We start from the raw sequence: 22,879 nt of genomic DNA, 5'->3' as shown, positions 1-22,879 counted from the left end.
TGTGTATTATCAAATCCAATCAATAGTAAGCTACACTATTACGATTTATGTCACTATGGCAGAAAAATCACTTCCAAATAAAATGATGCACATCTTGATTTCAGAGGTGTTAGAACATTAAAAGATATGAATCTTAGAATTAATGAGATATTGTGGTGTCTACCTTATAGGGTTTTTGTGACAAGTAAATAAGTTTAAAAGTGTAAAGTGTGTGGCACATGAGTACTCACTAAATAAGAGTTATCATTATTACCTCATCACCATCACGATCCTAAGAGTGCTACCTAAGAGTGCTCATGTAGGCATCTTCATGCATTTTTCTCCCATTTGAGCAAGGAGACCAAATTATCGGATCTTGCTTAGGGTTTAATAGCATTACTTCTGGATTGTGGATTTTTTTGTGATATTCTAAATTGATAATGTATGAGAATATACATTGCAGCATGGTTGGTAAAAGAAAAAAAATATTTGTAATAGCTTAAGCACTCACAAACAGGTAATTGTCAAATACTTTATGGAGGTATTCACACTGTAATACTATGCAACTTTGAGAAACAGTGAGGGAGGAGCTCAATGTACTGACATGGAAAGATGTCTCTGTTATAATGATTAGTAAAGAAAGCAAATAATTGAATAAAATGTATAGTTTAAGTAGGAAAAAGCTTATGTTATTTATAGATATGTATATATTTGTGTGCGTGTGTGTGTTGTGTGCGTGTGTGTGCACGCACGTAGATAGATAGATTCCAAACTTTTAAAAATGGCTGCCTCTGAGAGATTCACATTGGGGGAGGTGAAAGGAGACTTTCACTTTTTTACATATGCGTTTGGTATTGATTTTTATACTATGTATTACTTTTGTAATTAAAATATAATTTTGAAAAACTCAAGCATGAGATTTTTTTCAGAGTATGTAAATCTATTCACTAAGTTTTCCTCCTACATAAGATTTGTCCTTTTAACATCTTGTCTTAGGTTTGTAACATGAAACTTTTAAGAATGAAATGAGTATATTTTAAAACACTCTGTATTTTGACAAAGGCCACCCTTTACAAATTGTGAAGTTCTTATAGCCAGCACATTATTTCCAGTCCTCACAGATGCTAAACCTGTGCATAATGGCTTCCTATTATGTAAGTATACTATTAATGCAGCAACACATAACTATTGCTTAGCCTAATACTATTAATTATTTCCCTAAACAAGATTTGCCAAGGGATGTTAATAAACATTAAATTGGAATGTTAATAAACATTCCAATTTAATGTTCCTCTCATTAACTTGGAATACAGAGCAATTTCACTCCAGTTAGAGGGTATTATGATGCTTTACAAGTTATGTATGACCCACAGAATATTTTTTAAAAGAGTTCACAGTGAAATTTGGATTTCCTACATTCTGATTACCTTAGGTTGATGACTCCAATATAGCTCACAGGTATAGACTTCAAGAGTTTAGGTTGGTAGAAGGTCTTTTCCTAGTGGTCTGAAGCTGCAAAATGGCTGCAAAGTCACTCTTTCTGCCAGCTCCCCAATCACCCACCCCACATCAACAGAATTTGTAACTATTTCAAACTTCAGCTTAAACAGTTTGGAATTTCTTTCAGGTGTCAATGTGAATGTAATATATAATTCCAAGATATATTCTAAAATGAGTTACCATGATCTATTAGTTTTTGCTAGTTTATACTTTGAGAAGAAACAGCCCCCAAAATTCAATAACTTACAATAACAAAAAAATGTTACTTGTTGGATTTGGGGTTCTTCTCTATATCATTTTCATTCTAGAATCTAGGTTGGAGGAGCAGCCCTTATCTGATACCAGCTGCTCTTATTATACAATGAGGAGGAATGATAGAACCATGCAAAGATGTCTCTAAGAGCTTAGGCATGGAATGTAAATATCAAACTTGATATCAATAGAGTAGGAAAGTATAATCCTTTCACAGGGAAGGGTAGAAAATAATGTGGAACACTAATGCAATGTGTTGCAAAAGGTATTTGCCAAATAATAATTTTGCAACATACCCAAGCTCCTAAGTATGCATTAATTTATATGAATATATATTCATAATTAAAACCCTCTCAGACAGGGGATCTTACAGTACAATATTTTGGGAGGAACGTTATGTTACAAAAGTTCCAATCATATGAATTTTGGCTATAAATTTCATGGACATACCTACATGTATGTGTGTGTATGTCTTTTGTTTCTGTCATGTTTTACTTATGCAAAAACAAGATTGTGTAATAACATATTACTCTGCAACAGGATATCATGGCCATCCCTGTGTCATGATTGCAATTGCATATATGTGTGTGTATTTCAGATCAGTTAATTTGATGCAGTTCATAAGTTTGGCTTGTGCAGAAATATCTTTTCAAAAACTTTTTTTTGAAATAACATGTTTTAGTTCTTAATCTATGAAACTAATATCTCTTCATTGTAGGAAATTTGAGTATATATGTGGTTTTGTAATAGAGAGAGGAAAACATTTTAAAAGGAATATACTATGGTTGCTTTGTCTTCTATAGTAAGTGTCATAACTCATACCAGTGTGGAAGTAAGTGTGTTTATTGATCTCTTCCTCCCTAAGAGAATACTGGGGAAAAGGAGAATCATGATATTAAACATATTAAACATTTAAGGCCTCTGCTGGTTCTTTTGTGATTCTAAAGTGTGGTCCACTGTTTAGCAGAGCCCATTAATTAGTCTGTGTAGAAGAAGGTGCAGAGCCTAACTTAAGATAGATGTGGGGCAGTAGTGATGTGAGTACATGTTGTATGTGTGGTGGGTGATGCCTAAGGGAAAGGTGCCTAGAAAGAGGGGACGCAAAACATCTAGAAGCGATGAATGGGGCCATGGAGAAAGGTGCAAGAATGGAGCCTACAGAAGTGGACAAGTGAAAAATTCCTGCTGGTAGAATTGTTGGACAGCATTTAGGTTGTAAATGTTCAGTGTTAAGTTGTTTCCCATGTCTTGTTGTGACTCAATTCCACTCCACTCTGCTTCTCAGACCTTCGGTGATGTGTGGATTCATACAAATATCTTGTGTGTGTGATTCTTAAGTGGGCGTATCATGAAACCACCCGGTCACCTGCAAGTAAATTAAAACAGTGATGAGTCAGCATTTTTAATTTTATCATATTGCCATAGAATAAAAAGAATGATGGGTGAGTGATCACTGTGCATTAATTTCCAGTCCATGAACTGGTCTGATAAAGCAGTAGAAACTAGCTTTGAATTCTTGCTTCATTACACTATCATCCCAGTATACAGGATACATTTTTGTGTCCAACAAATATTTCTAATTTCGTTTAAATTTGTGGTCTTTTGAGGAGGAAGTAGGCTAGGGAAGTGAGGGGTGAGAGAAGACAAGTTCTGATGAGAGTGCTAGAGTATGTGCTGTTGGTAAGGATAATTACCAAACTATTACTGGAGGAGAGAAAGGGAGAGGCAGTCAGAAGAATGAATAGGGAGAAAGGAATTAAATTTTAGACCGTTTTTTCTTAGTGAGAACTCTTCATACAGATGAAGAATATCCAATAGCTGGAATGATGCAGTTTTGGAGGATCTAAAAATGGTGATGACTTCTACTCCAACTTAGAAAGGCAGTTCTGTGGTGGACCATGACCCCAAGCTTCCTTGATGAGACCACTGCCTGGATAATCAGGTGAGTAATCATAAACGAACCAGCTTTCCGTTTATGGTAGTATATTTGAATCTATAGAATATCTTCTGTGACACTTATGGAAGGTCCAGAAAATATAAAATCTAATGTAAGAATCCCCTTTCCCTGCTAAGATGACCAGCTTCACCAGTTTGTCTAGGCTTTCCTGGTTTTAGACTTGCATTCCAGGAATTCTCTCAGTCCTAGGCAAAACAGGGATGGTCACTCTGCTCCAAACCCCTCTCTCCTGCCATCCCCACCCTTTCCCATCCCCTCCACTGACTCAATTTCTCAAACCTTAGCATTGTCTTCTCCCTCTGCAAGGACCCTATTATCCAAAAAAAAACAATGAAAATGAAAGTGCTCTGATGACATCATAAACAAGGAAGGTATTGGATTTTTTTTTATCCTTAAAATAAACTTTTCTTTAAAAAATATTTAGAAAAAGTTAGCAAAGAAGTGTGCCAGAATATTAAGAAATGACTGAGTGGGGTAATTGTGAATTTTTTACTTCTTTACACGTCTTTATTTTTCAAAATTTACTCAAAACAGATTATGACACTTATATTTACCAGATTTAAGCAAGTATAAAAACTAAAAATCAAAAAAAAAAACACTGGGTTTGGTTTCCAAGTTAATGTTAAAGTATCTTTCAAAGTTGTCTTTAAATCTATTTTTAAGTAAATAGCATGTCTTATATGGTCCAGGAAACAATGTGAGCTTCTGGGAAGATAGAAGATTCCATTTAATTTACTTAACATTTTTGACTGTCTATTCTGTTCCAATTATTGTATCAGGTGATAACTGATATATATGGTCTTTGGAATATTTTTATCTTTAATTTATTTAAATAATAAGAATGTGTTTAATGATAGGCATATGTTCTTGATAATTATAATGCTAAATAAGGACCCAAATAATATGTATATATTTATATTATCTTCTTCTGTGTAAATTTTTCAGTTTATACAGAACCCTGCATACAGTTTGATTCCATTTTTATAAAACATTATGTGTATATCTGTAGGTGGAAAACCTATAAGAAGAAAATGAAAGGAAATATCCCAAAATGATAACAATGGTTAACTTGGAATGGTTTAGTTATTTATTTCATTTGTTTTTACCAATAATTCATTTTTTACAATTTTTATATAAACTTTAAATTTTAGAACAGTTTTAGATTTACAGAAGTATTACAAAGATGGTACAAAGTGTCCCTGTATACCTTGCACCCAGTTTTCCCTATTATTAGCATCTTACATTCATATGATACATTTGCCCCACTTAATGAACCAATGCTGATATATTATTATTAACTAAACTCTATACTTTCTTCAGATTTCCTCACTTTTTTCCTAATATCTTCTCTCTTCGAGGGTCCCATCTAGAATACCACATTACATTTAACAGTCATGTCTCCTTAAGCTCCTCTTGGCTGTGACAGTTTTCAGACTTTCCCTGTTTTTGATAAACTTGGCAGTTTTCAGGAGTACTGGTCGGGCCTTTTGTAGAATTTCCCTCAGTTGTGATTTACCTGATGATTTTGTCATAAATAGACCGAGGGAGTGCATTTGTTTGGAGAAAGAAAACAGAATACTTTTTAAATAATATCAAGGGTACATACTATCAACATGACTTACCATTATTGATGTTGACTTTGATCATTTGGGATGAATAGTGTTTGTCAGGTCTGTCCACTGTGAAGTTACTGTTTTTCTTTAGGAAGAAAAATCACTATATATAGCCTTCACTTACAGAGTAGAGAGTTATACTCCCACTTCTTGAGGGCTAAGTAGTACATAAATTATTTGGAATTCTTTTTTAAGGGAGATTCATCTCCTTCATTTGTTTTTAGTCAGTTATTAATATAAGTTTGGATTCATGGATAACTATTTCATGTTTTGTGTAATAGTCCAATACTGCATTATTCATTTATTTGTTCAAATTTTTCCAGCTTTGGCCATTCAGAGCTTTTTCAATTGGCTCCTGTGCCCCTTTGACATACTGCCATCAAAGTTTTGAGCAATCCATTACTTTCAGGCACATCAAGGAGGAGGAGTATGGGCTGCACATAATAACTTTCATCCAAAGAGTGGAGTATGGAACAGGAGAAAAAAGAGGAAATACATTGTGGAGAAATCTGAGAAACACTAATTAGCTTTGTAATAAAGGTCAATATCAACAGTGACACCATGTTAATAGTATGTACCTTTGATGTGATGTAATGAAAATGGAATTCAACTTCTTTGGTCTTCCTCACCAAAACATATTATCCCACTCTAGTCATAAGAAAAAAAATCATTAGACACATAGAGAGTTATTCTGCAACATCCTACAATATGCCTGACTAATACTCCTTGAAACTATTAAAGTCACCAGAAACATTATAAGTCCGAGAAACTGTCAAAACAAAGAGGAGCCTAAGGAGACATGATAACTAGAAGTAATGTGATATTCAGTGTAGGTTCTTGACAGAGAAAAATGATATTGGGGAAAAACTGAGGAAATCTGAGTAAAGTGTCTATTTCACTTAATAACACTCTATCAATTTTAGTTCATTAAGTGTAACAAATGTGCTGTAATAATATGGAAAATTGATGTGGAGGTTATGGGAACTGTCTCTACTATATTTGCAACTTTTATATAAATTAAATATATCCTGAAATGAAAACATTTATAAGCTAATCAATTGGGCATATTTTTGGGGTCTTTTTCTGAAGTCTCTCTTCTAATCCATTGATTTATGCATATATCCCTCCAACAATACCACAGTCTTGATTATTGTTGCAATGTACTAAACTTTTTAAAACTGCATTAACATTGGTTTATAATATTATATGTTTTATGTGTACAACATTATATTTCAACTTCTGTGTGCATATAGTATGCTTACCACCAAAGGGTTAGTTTTAATCTTTCAGCATACTGTTGACCCCCTTTACCCATTTTGACCTTTTCTATCCATTACTCTCTGGCAGCCAATTTGTTCTCTGTATCTGTATGTTTCTTTTTGCTTGGTTTGTTCATTTATTATGTTTTACTTTTAGAGTTTTTTAATTCCACATTTGTGAAATCATATGGTATTTGTCTTTCTCCATCTGACTTATTTCACTTAGCATAATAACCTCAAATTCCATCCATGTCTTCACAAATGGCAAGACTTCATCTTCTTTAACGACTGAGTAGTACTCCATTATAAATATATACCATATCTTCTTTATACATTCACCTATGGATGAACACTTAGGTTGTTTCCATATCTTGACTATTAAAAATAATGTGATGAACATAGGCGTGCATATATCATATTGAACTAGTGTTCTTGTATTCTTTGGATAAATAAAGAGAAGTGGGGGTGCTGTCCACCCTGAAGATGGCGGCCGTGGCGGGAAAGCTGCTCCGGACTTCACTTGTCCGACAAGTGAGTGCCATTCCTTGGGGCATTTCTGCCTCTGCAGCCCTTAGGCCTGCTGCTTCTCGAAGAACGTGCTTGACAAATGCACTGTGGTCTGGCTCTGCTCAAGCAAAATTCGCCTTTAGCACCAGTTCCTCATGCCATGCCCCTGCCGTCACCCAGCATGTGCCCGATTTTAAGGGTACAGCTGTTGTCAATGGAGAGTTCAAAGAAATAAGCCTTGATGACTTTAAGGGGAAATATTTAGTGCTCTTCTTCTATCTTTTGGATTTCACCTTTGTGTGTCCTACAGAAATTATTGCTTTCAGTGACAAAGCCAATGAATTTCATGATGTGAACTGTGAAGTCGTTGCAGTGTCAGTGGATTCCCACTTCACCCACCTGGCCTGGATAAACACACCAAGGAAGAATGGCGGTTTGGGCCACATGCACATCACACTCTTGTCAGATTTGACTAAACAGATTTCCCGAGACTACGGTGTGCTGTTAGAAGGTCCCGGCCTTGCACTACGAGGTCTCTTCATAATTGACCCCAACGGAGTCATCAAGCATTTGAGCGTCAATGATCTCCCAGTGGGCCGAAGCGTGGAAGAGACCCTCCGCTTGGTGAAGGCATTCCAGTTTGTAGAAACCCATGGAGAAGTCTGCCCAGCCAACTGGACACCAGATTCTCCTACAATCAAGCCCCATCCGACTGCTTCCAAAGAATATTTTGAGAAGGTAAATCAGTAGACCATCCCACGTGCACCTGCAGCTTCCCACACCAGAAAAGAACCACAGCTGGAACTCACTTTTAGCATTTCAAAGATTATTATTTATAGAAGGCAAAAAAACAATTATGCTTGTATTCGTAAATATTACTCTAAATGTTTTGTTTTTGTAACATTGGCCAAGGCTTTTAAAATGTGGTTAGTTACTAATGTAAGGAGTCCTTTATTAGCAGTGTATGGATGGATGGCTAGTTGCTATAGAATGTGCAGTTCCCCTATTTCTTGGATCATGTCTTCAAAGGGAAAAGGAAACAACTCTTCTTTATCAGCCTTACTTGAACCTTTGTGTACACTAGCGTAGTGTGACAGGCATCAAAAGCTTCTGATCAAGGGTCCTGAAATTTTCTTCTTGAGTTTCTTTGTATTAAACTGAATTTTCTTTTAAGATCATAGTTTTAAGTTGTTAGCATCAATTGTCTAATTTAACACTTGCAGGACTTCCCTGGTGGTCCAGTGGTTAATACTCTGTGCTCGCAATGCAGGGGGCGTGGGTTCGATCCCTGGTCAGGGAACTAAGATCCCACATACCATGCAGTGTGGCCAGGAAAAGAAAACAAAACAAAACACTTGCAATGATTGTGTATGTGATTGAAGCAGATGTGAATCATGTTTTTTAAAAAACCACCTACAGTGGCCAAGTGACTTAACTGACCATGCATGTTCCCCAGTCCTGAGATTTATACTTTATATGATTATTTTACTTATTTTGTTAGCTGACTTAGTGCCTACATACATTTCTAATATTTATTGGGCATAATTATAAAGGATAATTATTGAATCCAGGGATTGCATTTTGAATTATTCATGCATTTGAATCATTGTAATTATTTTATTTCCTGAAGTGTTCAATGTAAAAAAATATAAAAATAAACATTTTAAAATACTTGCAAAAAAAATAAATAAATAAATAAAGAGAAGTGGAATACCTGGACCATATGGTACTTTTACTCTTAAAATTTTGAGGATTCTCCACACTGTTTTTCATAATCGCTGAACCAATTTACATTTCCATCAACAGTGGATGAGGGTTACATTTGCTTGGATTCTCTACACTGTTTTTCATAATTGCTGAAACAATTTTCATTTCCATCAAAAGTGTATGAGGGTTACCTTTGCTCCACAACTTCTCCAATGCTTGTTGTTTCTTGTCTTTTTGATAACAGCCGTTCACACAGCATGAGGTGATAACTCATTGGTTTTGATTTGCATTTCCTTAATAATTAGTGATGTTGAAATTTTCAAGTGCCTGTTGGCCACATGTATGTCTTCTTTGAGAAAATGTCTACACAACTGTTTTGTTCATATATTGATTGATTGATTGATTGATTGATTTGGGCTGTGTTGGGTCTTCATTGCTGCCTGCAGGCTTTCTCTAGTTGGGGCGAGTGGGGGCCACTCTTCGTTGCAGTGATCAGGGTTCTCATTGCAGTGGCTTTTCTTGTTGCAGAGCACAGGTGCTAGGTGCATGGGCTTCAGTACTTGCAGCACGTGGGCTCAGCACTTGTGGCTCATGCACTCTAGAGCGCAGGCTCAGTAGTTGTGGTGTACGGGTTTTGTTGCTCCGTGGCATGTGGGATCTTCCCAGACCAGAGATAGAACCCGTGTCCCCTGCATTGGCACTCCCGTTGTGGAGCACAGGCTCCGGACACACAGGCTCAGTGGCCATGGCTCATGGGCGCAGCCAGTCCACGGCATGTGGGATCTTCCCGGACTGGGGCACGAACCTGTGTCCGTTGCATTGGCAGGCGGACTCTCAACCACTGCGCCACCAGGGAAGCCCGGCAGGTGGATTCTTAACTTCTGCGCCACCAGGGATGTCCTTCTTTCTTTCCTTCTTCCTTCCTTCCATCCTCCTTCCTTTCATTCTTTCTCTCTCTCTTTTTTTTAAACATCTTTTGTGGAGTATAATTGCTTTACAACGTTGTGCTAGTTTCTGCTGTATAACAAAGTGAAAGTGAAGCAGCTATATGTATACATACATCCCTATATCCCCTCCTTCTTGCATCTTCCTCCAATCCTCCCTATCCCACCCCTCTAGGTGGTCACAAAACACCCAGCTGATCTTCCTGTGCTATGCAGCTGCTTCCCACTAGCTATCTATTTTACATTTGGTAGTGTACATATATAAATGCTGCTCTCTCACTTCATCTCAGCTTACACTTCACCATCCCTGTATCCTCAAGACAATTCTCTATGTCTGCATCTTTATTACTGTCCTGCCCATAGGTTCACCAAAGCCACTTTTTCTTTAGATTCCAAATATATGTGTTAGCATATCATATTTGTTTTTCTCTTTCTGACTTACTTCACTCTGTATGACAGACTCTAGATCCATCCACCTCACTACAAATAACTCAATTTCGCTTCTCTTTATGGCTGAATAATATTCCATTCTATATATGTGCCACATCTTCTTTATCCAGTCATTTGTCAATGGACACTTAGCTTGCTTCCATGTTCTGGCTATTGTAAATAGTGCTGCAATGAATATTGTGGTACATGACACTTTTTGAATTATGGGTTTCTCAGGGTATATGCCCAGTAGTGGAATTGATGGGTCATATATGGTAGTTCTATTTTTAGTTTTTTAAGGAAACTCCATACTGTTCTCCATAGTGTCTGTATCAATTTATATTCCCACCAACACTGCAAGAGGGTTCCCTTTTCTCCACACCCTCTCCAGCATTTATTGTTTCTAGATTTCTTGATGATGGCCATTCTGACTGGTGTGAAGTGATAACTAATTGTTGTTTTGATTTGCATTTATCTAAGGATTAGGGATTAGTGATGGTAAATTAGAGCATCTTTTCATGTGTTTGTTGGCAATCTGTATATCTTCTTTGGAGAAGTGTCTACTTAGGTCTTCTGAAGATTTTTGGATTGGGTTGTTTGCTTTTTAGATATTGAGCTGCATGAGCTGCTTGCATATTTTGGAGATTAATCCTTTGTCAGTTGCTTTGTTTGCAGATATATTCTACCATTCTGAGGGTTGCTTCTTCATCTTGTTTGTGGTTTCCTTTGCTGTGCAAAAGCTTTTAAGTTTCATTAGGTCCCATTTGTTTATTTTTGTTTTTCTTTCCATTTCTGTAGGAGATGGCTCAAAACGATCTTGCTATGATTTATGTCAAAGAGTGTTCTTACGTCTTCCTCTAAGAGGTTTATAGTGTCTGGCCTTACCTTTAGGTCTTTAATCCATTTTGAGTTTATTTTTGTGTATGGTGTTAGGAAGTTTTCTAATTTAATTCTTTTACATATAGCTGTCCAGTTTTCCCAGGACCACTTATTGAAGAGACTGTCTTTTCTCCGTTGTATATTCTTGCCTCCTTTATCAAAAACAAGGTGACCATATGTGCATGGGTTTCTCTCTGAGATTTCTACCATGCTCAATAGATCTATATTTCTATTTGTGTGCCAGTACCATACTCTCTTGATTACTGTAGCTTTGTAGTATAGTTTGAAGCCAGAGAGCCTGATTCTTCCAGCTCTGTATTTCTTTCTCAAGATTGCATTCGCTCTTTGGGGTCTTTTATGTTTCCATACAAACTGTGAAATTTTTTGTTCTAGTTCTGTGAAAAATGCCATTGGTAGTTTGATAGGGATTGCATTGAATTTGTAGATTGCTTTTGGTCATGTAGTCATTTTCACAATGTTGATTATTCTAATCAAAGGACACGGTATACCTCTCCATCTTATTGTGTTGTCTTTAATTTCTTTCAACAGTGTCTTTTAGTTTCCTGCATAGAGGTCTTTTGTCTCCTTAGGTAGGTTCATTCCTAGGTATTTTATTTTTTTTGTTGCAGTGATAAATGGGAGTGTTTCCTGAATTTCTCTTTCAGATTTTTCATTGTTAGTGTGTAGAAATGCAAGAGATTTCTTTTCATTAATTAATGCTGCTTCTTTACCAAATTCATTGATTAGCCATAATAGTTTTCTGGTAGCATTTTTAGGATTCTCTATATAGAATATCACGTCATCTGCAAACAGTGACAGTGTTAATTCTTCTTTGCCTATTTAAATTCCTTTTATTTCCTTTTCTTCTCTGATCACTGTAGCTAAAACTTCCAAAATTATGTTGAATAATAGTGGTGACAGTGGGCAACCTTGCCTTGTTCCTGATCTTAGAGGAAATGGTTTCCATTGTTCACCATTGAGAACAATGTTGGCTGTGTGTTGTTATATATGACCTTTATTAAGTTGAGGTAGGTTCCCTCTATGCCTACTTTCTGGAGAGTTTTTAATCATAAATGGGTGTTGAATTTTTTCAAAAGATTTTTCTGCATCTGTTGAGAAGATCATATGGTTTTTCTCCTTCAATCTGTTAATATGGTGTATCACATTGATTGATTTGTGTATATTGAAGAATCGTTGCATTCCTGGGATAAACTTCACTTGATGATAGTGTATGATCCTTTTAATGTGCTTCTGGATTCTGTTTGCTAGTATTTTGTTTAAGTTTTTTGCATCTATGTGCATCAGTGATATTGGCCTGTACTTTTCTTTATTCGTGACATCTTTTCTGGTTTTGGTATCAGGGTGATGGTGGTCTTCTAGATTGAGTTTGGGAGTGTTTCTCCCTGTGGTATATTTTGGAAGAGTTTGAGTAAGATAGGTGTTAGATAATCTCTAAATGTTTGATAGAATTCACCTGTGAAGCCATCTGGTCCTGGGCTTTTATTTGCTGGAAAATTTTTAATCACAGTTTCAATTTCAGTGCTTGTGATTGGTCTGTTTATATTTTCTATTTCTTCCTGGTTCAGTCTCAGAAGGTTGTGCTTTTCTAAGAATTTGTCCATTTCTTCCAGGTTGTCCATTTCATTGGCATAGAGTTACTTGTAGTAATCTCTCATGATCCTTTGTATTTCTGCAGTGTCAGTTATTACTTCTCCTTTTCCATTGCTAATTCTGTTGATTTGAGTCTTCTCCTTTTTTTCTTGTTGAGTCTGGCTAATTCTTTGTCAATTTTGTTTATCTTCTCAAAGAGCCAGCTATTAGTTTTATTGATATTTAATATTGTTTACTTCAGATTTTTTCATTTATTTCTAATTTTATTTTTATTATTTCTTTCCTTCTGCTAACCTTTGGGGTTTTTTGTTCTTCTATCTCTAAATGCTTCAGGAGTAAGTTTAGGTTGTTTATTTGAAATTTTTCTTGTTTCTTGAGGTAGGATTCTATTGCTCTAAACTTCTCTGTTAGAACTGTTATTGCTGAATCCCATAGGTTTTGGGTTGTCATGTTTTTACTGTCATTTGTTTCTAGGGATTTTTTTTATTTCTTCTTTGATTTCTTCAGTGATCTCTTGGTTATGTCGTGGCATACTGGTTAGCCTCCATGTGTTTGTATTTTTACATGTTTTTTCCTGTAATTGATATCTTGTCTCATAGTGTTGTTGTCAGAAAAGATACTTGATATGATTTCAATTTTCTTAAATTTACCAAGGCTTGATTTGTATCCCAAGATATGATCTATCCTGGGGAATGTTCCATGAGCACTTGAGATGAAAGTGTATTCCGATTTTTTTGAATGGAATGTCCTATAAATATCAATTAAGTCCATCTTTTTTAATGTGTCATTTCAAGCTTGTGTTTCCTTATTGATTTTCATTTTGGATGATCTGTCTATTGGTGAAAGTGGGGTGTTAAAGTTCCCTACTATTTTTTGTGTTCCTGTCATTTTCCCCTTTCATGGCTGTTAGCATTTGCCTTAGGTATTGAGGTGCTCCTATATGGGATGCATGTATATTTACAATTGTTATACCTTCTTCTTGGATCGATCCCTTGATCATTATGTAGTGTCCTTCTTTGTCTCTTGTAATAGTCTTTATTTTATAGTTTATTTTGTCTTATATGAGAATTGCTACTCCAGCTTTCTTTTGATTTCCATTTGCATGGAATATCCTTTTCCATCCCCTACTTTCAATCTGTATGTGTCCCTAGGTCTGAAGTGGGTCTCTTTTAGACAGCATATATATGGGTCTTGTTTTTGTTTCTGTTCAGGCAGTCTGTGTCTTTTTGTTGGAGCCTTTAATCCGTTTACATTTAAGTTTGTTATACATATATGTGTTCCTATTACCATTTTATTAATTGTTTTAGGTTTATTATTTTAGGTGTTTTCCTTCTCTTGTGTTTCCTGCCTAGAGATGTTCCTTTAGCATTTGTTGTAAAGCTGGTTCAGTGGTGCTGAATTCTCTTAACTTTTCTTATCTGTAAAGGTTTTAATTTGTCTGTCAAATCTGAATGAGATCCTTGCTGTTTAGAGTAATCTTGGTTGTAGGTTTTCCCCTTTCATCACTTTAAATATGTCCTGCCAGTCCCTTCTGGCTTGCAGAGTTTCTGCTGAAAGATCAGCTGTTAACCTTATGGAGATTCCCTTGTATGTTATTTGTTGCTTTTCTCTTGCTGCTTTTAATATTTTTTCTTCATATTTAATTTTTGATAGTATGATTAATATGTGTCCTGGCATGTTTCTCCTTGGATTTATCCTTTATGGGATTCTCTGTGCTTTCTCGACCAGTTTATTTCCTTTCCCATGTTAGGGAAATTTTCTCCTGTAATCTCTTCAAATATTTTATCAGACCCTTTCTTATTCTGGGACCCATATTATTGAAATGTTGTTGCATTTAATGTTGCCCCACAGGTCTCTGAGACTGTCTTCAGTTCTTTTTATTCTTTTTTCTGCCCTGCTGTAGTTATTTCCAGTATTTTATCTTCCAAGTCACTTATCAGTTCTTCTCTCTCAGTTATTCCACTATTGATTCCTTCTAGAGAATTTTAATTTTCCTTTATTGTGTTATTTATCATTTGTTTGCTCTTTAATTCTTCTATGTCCTTGTTAAACATTTCTTGTATTTTCTCCATTCTTTTCCCAAGGTTTTGTATCATCTTTACTAACATTACTCCGAATTCTTTTTCAGGTAGACTGCCTGTTTCCTCTTCATTTGTTTGCTCTGGTGGGTTTTTACCTTGCTTCTTCATCTACTGCATATTTCTTTGTCTTATAATTTTTTTAACTTATTTTGTTTGGGTTCTCCTTTTCACAGGCTACATATTCGCACTTCCCATTGTTTTGGGTGTCTGCCCCCAGTGGGTAATGTTGGTTTGGTGGCTCGTGTAAGGCTTCATGGTGGAGAGGACTAGTGCCTTTGTTTTAGTGGGTGGGGCTGGATCATATCATTCTGGTGGGCAGGGCCAAGTCCGGCAGTGTTTTGGGGTGTCTGTGAACTTAGTATGATTCTAGGCAGCTTCTCTGCTAATGGGTGGGGTTGTGTTCCTCTCTTGCTATTTGTTTGACATGGGGTGTCCAGCAGTAGAGCTTGCTGGCTGTTGGGTGAAACTGGGTCTTAGCATTGAGGGGAGATGTGTGGGACAGCTCTTGCTGATTGGTACTTTGTGGGGCCAGGAAGTCTTTAGTGTTCCAACGTCCTGAACTCAGCTCACCCACTTCAGAGACTCAGGCCTGAACCAGGTTGGAGCACCAAGTCCCTGTCAGCTACATGGCTCAGAAGAAAAGGCAGAAAAAAAGAAAACACGAAAAAAATATTAAAATAAAAAATAGTAATAAAAAAGAAGAGAGCAACCAAACCAATAAACAAATCCACCAGTGATAGCAAGCGCTAAATTCTAAACTAAATGAACATAAAAATCAGAAACAAATCAGTTGCAGACAACAAACCCTAAGTCTACAGTTGCTCCCATAGTCCACCACCTCAATTCCGGGATTATTAGTTGTATGCAGGGTACATATGCAGGATACATGAAGTTGATTGTGGGGTTTAATCCACTGCTCCTAAGGCTGCAGGGAGAAATTTCCCTTTGTCTTCTTTCTTTGCACAGCTCCTGGGGTTCAGCTTTGGTTTTGGCCCCACCTCTGAATGTATGTCTCCTTCAGCCATCTGTTACCTGCCCAGACAGGAGGGGGTTAAAGCCACGACTGAATATGGCACTCTTGCTTGCTCAGGCTGGGAGGAAGTGAGGGGTACTATAGTCATAATTGGAATTTGTGGCAAGCCTGTAGCAGCAGAGGCCAGCATGATGTTGCAACAGCCTGAGGCATGCCATGTGTTCTCCTGGGGAATTTGCCCCTGGATCACAGGACCCTGGCAGTAGTGGGCTGCACAGGCTTCCAAGGAGGGTGTATGGATAGTGACCTGCTCTTGAACACAGGATTCTTGGTGGCAGCAACAGCAGCGTTAGCTTTTCATGCCCATCTCTGGGGTCTGAGCTGTTAGTTGTGGCTAGTGCCTGTCTCTGGAGCTTGCTTAGGTGGTTCTCTGCCTTCTGTGGGCACACGGACATGGAATCCCCTCTCCTCAAGCACCCCAAAACAATGATCTCTTTCCTCTTCAGCAGGTCCAGACATTTTCCTGGACTCTCTCCTGACTAGCTGTGTCACACTAGTCCCTTCAGACTGTCTTCATGCAGCTACCCACAGTGTTCTCCCTGGGATCTGACCTCTGAACCCCGAGCCTCAGCTCCCAGGCCCCTCCTGCCCCAGTAGATGAGCAGATAAGCCTTTCAGGTTGGTAAGTGTCTGGTCAGCACTGATCCTCTGTGCGGGAATCTCTCCACTTTGCCCTCTGCACCCCTGTTACTGCACTCTCCTCAATGGCTCCAAAGCTTTTCCCCCGCCAACCCCTGTCTCTGCCTGTGAAGGGGCTTCTTAGTGTGTGGAAACTTTTCCTCTTTCGCGGTTCCCTCCCAGAGGTGCAGGTCTCATTCCTACTCTTTTGTCTCTGTTTTTTCTTTTTTCTTTTGCCCTACCCAGGTATGTGGGGATTTTCTTGTCTTTTGGGAAGTCTGAGGTCTTCTGCCAGCATTCAGTAGGTGTTCTGTAGTAGTTGTTATGCATGCAGATGTAGTTTTGATGTATTTCTGGGGAGGAAGGTGATCTCTATGTCTTACTCCTCCACCATTTTGAAGGTCTGACCCTCTGTTCATATTTTAATTGAGGTTTGTTTGTTGTTGTTGAGTTGTATGACTTCATAGATTTTGGAGATCACACCATTATGAGATATATGATTTTCAAATATCTTCTCCCATTCTATAGCTATCTTTACATTTCGTTGATGGTTGCCTTTGCTGGGCAGAAGCTGTTCAGGTTGATGGAGTCCCATTTGTTTAGTTTTGCTTTTGTTTCCCCTGACTGTGGAAACATATCTAGAAATATATTGCTAAATCTGAAGGCAAAGAGCATACTGCCTATGTTTTCTTCTAGTTTTATAGTGTCAGGTTTTACATTGAAATCTTTAACCCATTTTGAGTTGATTCTTACTTGATTTTTGTGTGTGGTGTGAGATAATTACCTAGTTTCACACTTCTGCATGTGGCAGTCCAATTTTCCCAGCACCAGTATTTAAGAGACTATCCTTTCTCTATTGTATGTTTTTGCTCCTTAGGCATAAATGCATTGTCCATATATGGGTGGTTTTATTTCTATCCTCTCAATTCTGTTCCATTGATCTCTGTGTCTGTTGTTCTGCCAATACCATGCAGTTTTGATTGCTATAGTTTTGTAATATCATTTGAAATCAGAGAGTGTGATACCTCCAGCTTTGTTCTTTTTTTCTGAAGATTGCTTTGCCTATTCAGAGTCTTTTGTGATTCTGCCTAAGTTTTAAGACTTTTTGTTCTATTTCTGTAAAAAATATCAGTGGGATTTTGATAGGGATTGCACTGAATCTGTAGATTACTTTGGGTAATATAGACATCTTGACAATGTTAAGTCTTCCAATCCTTAAGCATGGGATATCTTTCTTTGTACCTTCTTCAATTTCTCTCAATAATGTCTTGTAGATTTAAAATATGGGTCTTTTTCACCTCTATTTCATTTATTTCAATTCTGATCTTTATTATTTCCTTCATTCTACTGACTTTGGGCTTCATTTTTTCTTCTTTTTCTACTTACTTTAGTTGTAAAGTGAGATTGTTTATTTGGGATTTTTCTTGTTTCTGGTTGTAGGTTTGCAACTTTCCTTAGTACTGTTTTTGCTGCATCCCATAGATTTTGGTATGCTGTATTTTCTTTTTTTTTTTTTTGAGTAGTATTTAGTTTCTTCTTTGATTTCCTTGTTGACTCAATATTATTCAGTAACATGTTGTTCAGTCTCTACGTATTTGTGATTTTTCCAGCTTTCTTCTTTTAGTTGTTTTCTAGTATCATACCGTTGTGATGAGAAAAGCTGCTTAATATGATGTTAGTCTTGTTTTTTGTGTCCCAACGTATGACCTACACTTGAGAATGTTCCATTTTCACTTGAGAAGAATATTATTCTATTGCATTGGGTGGAATGTTCTGTACAAATCCGTCTAGTCCCTCTAATCTAATGTTTCCTTTAAGGCCATTGTTTCCTTGTTTACTTTCTGTCTAGATGTTGTATCTATTGATGTAAGTGTAGTGTTAATGTCCTCTACTATTATTGTGTGGCAGTCACTTTCTCCCTTTGGGTCTGTTAATAATTGCTCTTTATACTTTGATGCTCTTATGTGAGGTTCATATATATTAATAACTCTTATGTCTTCTTGGTGAATTGTCCTCTTTATTGTTATATAATGTCCACTTTATTTCTTGTTACCTTTTTTGGGCTGGAAATCTGTATTGTCTGATATGAGTATGGCTATACCCACTTCCTTTTGATTGCCGTTTGCTGTGAGTATCAGCTTTCATCCCTTCACTTTGAGTCTTTGTTTGTTTTTAGAACTGAGATGTGCCTCCTGGAGGCAAAGTATAGTTGGGTCTAGCCACTCTGTGTTTTTTGATTGGTTAATTTAAACCATTTACATTTAAGGTGATTATTGATAAATAAGGACTCAGTACTGCCATTTTAACTATTGTTTTCTTGTTTCTCCATTGTTTATTTTCCTTGTGTTTTGTCTGCCATTTTAGTTTAGTAGTTTTGTGGTGTTTTTCTCATTTCCTCTTTTTTTATGTTTTTTGCCTCTGCTTTAGCTTTATGTTTTGTTTCTATAAAATGTCTCATAGACAAAATTGCCCTTTTTTTGCTGACAGTATCTTAACTTCATTTTCCTATATGGGTTCTGTCCTTTTCCTCTTCCACTTTTATGCTTTTGGTGTTTCAAATTGTCCTTTTTGATATTGTGAATTTGTTCAAAAACTGAAGGAGCTCGAGTTATTTTTACAACTTCTTTCCCTTTAACCTTTGTGATATTATTAAGTATTTAATAATCTATTCTGATATAGAGTTGCAATTTTCTGATTTTCTCTGTCCATTTATAACCTTATACAGGGTTTTGTGTACTTCTTCCTTTTCATTTCAGATAGAAGAGCTCCTTTCAACATTTCTTGTAAGGAAGGTTTTGTGTCGATGAATTCCCTCAGCTTTTGTTTGTCTTTGGAAAGCCTCATTTCTCCATATCTGAGTGATAACTTTGCTGGATAGGTACTCTTGGCTGAATTTTTATCTTTTAATATTTTGAGTATGCCCTTCCACTTTTCCAGGCCTGTAGAGTTTCTTCTGAGAAAACTTCTCATAACCTAGTGGGGTTCTTTTGTACATTATCATTTTTTTCCCCTGGTTGCCTTTAAAATTTTTCTTTGCCACTGACTTTTGACAGTTTCAATATGTGTCTTGGAAAAGGGTCTTTTTTTGTTAAGGTAATATGGTGTCATCTTAGCCTCATGGAATTTTGTATCCAGTTTCTTCTTCAGGTTTGAGAAGTTCTCAACAAATATTTTTAAAATTATACTCTCTGTTCCCTTCTGCCTCTTTTCTACTTCTGGGCTGCACATTATTGTAATGTTGCTCTTCCTAATAGAGGGAGATATTTCTTGTAGAATTTCTTTATATTTTCATGTCTAAATTCTCTGTCCTCTTCTACCTGTTCTAGATTTCTATCTTTGAGTTTGCTAATTTTCTTTTCAATTTGGTTTGCTCTATTTCCATTATTTTCTAATGCATTCTTCATTTTTTGAGTTTGTCAGCTCCAGAATTTGTTTCTTTTTTTTTTATGAGTTTTAATATCTTTGTTAAAGTGTTCCTTTTGTTCATTAATTTTATTCCTGATCTCATTGAACTGCCTTTCAGAATATTGAAGTTCACTGAATTTCTTCATGACAGTTATTTTGAATTCTCTATCAGTTAGATCACAATAAAGTAACTGGAGAATCGTCATGTCTTTTTGTTATACTGTGTTTCTCAGTAGTGCTTGATGATGTGTTCCTATGTCAGGTCATTGGAAGTAGTTAGCAGCTTTTCTCTTTAGGTAAAGGTTTTTTTTTTTTTTTTTTTGACTTGATGGTAATGATTCAACAAGTTAGAAATTAGAGGTCTTTTTGTTTGTTTTCTGGTATGTTGCACTATAGCACAAGTTTTTGGTTTCTCTTACCTGAGCTGCTTTTGGTTATATTTGCAAATTGGCACTTTCCACCCTCCCCCAACTCTGTCAGAAATGTTGCCTGGTGGTGCCCTCATTGTCAGTGCTTGTGAATTCAGCATTGTTGGTGCTTTGCTACTGCTGGTTTTGCTGATATCACTGCTGGGGGCACTGGGATGGTGGGCACCTTCAAAACATTTGGAGCCTCCTGAGTCATAGGTTCTGCTGCCATGAGGGGAGGGGAAGGGTGGGTGGGATCTGGGTTTGTGGGTATGTCTGCTGTGTTTGGGGTTGTCAAATTTGTGGGTGCTACTCCTGAAGGCAAGGTTAGGCAGTATTGTGGGCACTTTTGTGACTGGAGGGATGGACTTGCAGGCCCTGTTGCTGCTGACTGATTCCCTGTGGCTGTTGGCACTGCTGTGGCTGTGAGGTTAGAGTCATGTGTGCTATCTCTCCAGATGCTACTGGGTTTCCTGGGGCTTCAGGCTCAGCCACCATGTCCAGGGGTCTGGGATCACAGACACTCATTTTGCTCTTCCTCTGGTTCTGCCTCCTCTATGTGTTCTAGTTCACAAACCTTTAGATGTACAGATGTGTGGAATTCTCCAGTGTCCTGATGTGTTGGGCAGAGGCAACTTTGTTGAGTTATGGATGTTTTATTGGTTGTAGACTGAAGGGGAGAGACAAAGAGTGTATCACTACCCTTTTATAGTGGCATCACTCACAGCAAATTAATATCAAGGAAAAATATCTTGTAATTTGTTCTCTTTTTTCAAAAATTAGTTTACCTATTTCATTTACTTGGCCTTTCTAATAACTTTGAAAATAATGTTGTCTACAACTACAAAGCTCTTGCTGGAATTTTGATAGGAATTGCATTAAACCTGTATTCATATTTTTATTATGTTGCTCTTTCAATCCATATACACTGTGTCTTTCAATTTATTTAGATATTCTTTGATTTTTCTCATCACCATGTTTTCATTTTTAGCATACAAGTCCTGCACATGTTTTGTTAGATTTATACCTAAGTATTTCATTCTATTGAACAATCATAAATTGCATTGTATGTTTAGTATCACTCCCCATTATTAGCATATAGAAATAGAATTTTTTCTTTATTATCTTTATTCTGAAATCTTTTGAATTCATTTATTTGTTCGAGGAGACATTTTTCCTTGTAGACACTTTTGGATTTTCTGTGTAGACAATTTTGTTATCTATGAATTGTGATGGTTTTCTTTTTTTTTATTGATCTGTATTACATTGTTTACTTTAGTTATTTTATTATAGTAGCTAGAACTTCCAGCACTAAGCGTTTAGCATTTCCCTATTAAGTATAATACTAGTGTAGGTTTTTTGTATGTGCTGTCTATCAACTTATCAATAGTTCATCTCTTCCTATTTTTCTGTGAGTTTATCCTAAAACTCAGCTGACATTTGTCAGATGATTTATCTACATTGATTGATATGATTATGTGATATTTAGAGTTTGCTCTGTTAATATGGTTTATTACATTGATTACTTTAAAAATATTTGTACTCCTGGAATAGACCACATTTTGTCCTGGTGTATAATTGTTTTTATATATTTGTGCAGTTTAGTTTCCAATATTTTTTGTGTCTAATTTCATACGGGATATTTGTGTGTAATAATCTTTTAAAATATTTTCTTTGCCCAATTTTGTTATTAGACATTACTAGCTTCAAAAATAGAATGGGAAGTATTCTTTCTTCCTTTTTTTCTGAAGGAGATGGCTTAGAATTTATCTTAATTAATTTTTATATATTTGGTAGAATTCTCTGAAACCATATGGATGTGGAAATTTCTTTTTAGAGAGTTTTTATTTTTTTTATTTTTTTATTTTTATTTTTTTATTTTTATTTATTTATTTATTTATTTTTTAACATCTTTATTGGGGTATAATTACTTTACAATGGTGTGTTAGCTTCTGCTTTATAACAAAGTGAATCAGTTATACATATACATATGTTCCCATATCTCTTCCCTCTTGCGTCTCCCTCCCTCCCACTCTCCCTATCCCACCCCTCCAGGCTGTCACAAAGCACCGAGCCAATATCCCTGTGCCATGCAGCTGCTTCCCACTAGCTATCTACCTTACTACGTTTGTTAGTGTGTATATGTCCATGACTCTCTCTCGCCCCGTCACAGTTCACCCTTCCCCCTCCCCATAACCTCAAGTCCGTTCTCTAGGAGGTCTGCGTCTTTATTCCTGCCTTACCACTAGGTTCGTCATGACATTTTTTTTTCTTAAATTCCATATATATGTGTTAGCATACGGTATTTGTCTTTTTCTTTCTGACTTACTTCACTGTGTATGACAGACTCTAGGTCTATCCACCTCATTACAAAGAGCTCAATTTCGTTTCTTTTTATGGCTGAGTAATATTCCATTGTATATATGTGCCACATCTTCTTTATCCATTCATCCGATGATGGGCACTTAGGTTGTTTCCATCTCCGGGCTATTGTAAATAGAGCTGCGATGAACATTTTGGTACATGACTCTTTTTGAATTTCGGTTTTCTCAGGGTATATGCCCAGTAGTGGAATTGCTGGGTCATATGGTAGTTCTATTTGTAGTTTTTTAAGGAACCTCCATACTATTCTCCATAGTGGCTGAACCAATTCACATTCCCACCAGCAGTGCAAGAGGGTTCCCTTTTCTCCACACCC

The 22,879-nt window shown here is 36.6% G+C and overlaps 1 protein-coding gene and 1 long non-coding RNA gene across 2 annotated transcripts in view; both read left to right on the top strand.

The window, feature by feature from the left end:
• The window catches only part of LOC307179955, a 163,439-nt gene that overhangs the window by 1,532 nt on the left and 139,028 nt on the right, over positions 1–22,879 (top strand). Inside the window, exon 2 of the long non-coding RNA XR_013825623.1 lies at positions 3,514–3,673. This is a non-coding gene — a long non-coding RNA (uncharacterized lncRNA). The remainder of the gene's footprint in view (positions 1–3,513; positions 3,674–22,879) is intronic.
• Positions 7,044–8,649, top strand: LOC307180731 (thioredoxin-dependent peroxide reductase, mitochondrial-like; the record flags this gene model as incomplete). Its single annotated transcript, XM_079911123.1, has 1 exon — positions 7,044–8,649. The coding sequence occupies one exon, from the start codon at positions 7,044–7,046 to the stop codon at positions 7,815–7,817; it is 774 nt and encodes a 257-aa protein (XP_079767249.1). The 3' UTR covers positions 7,818–8,649.

This window comes from Stenella coeruleoalba (assembly GCF_951394435.1).
Source record: "Stenella coeruleoalba genome assembly, chromosome: X".
Taxonomy (NCBI): Eukaryota; Metazoa; Chordata; class Mammalia; order Artiodactyla; family Delphinidae; genus Stenella; species Stenella coeruleoalba.
The sequence above is the reverse complement of the archived record's forward strand: the minus strand, read 5'-3'. Positions and strand labels throughout refer to the sequence as shown.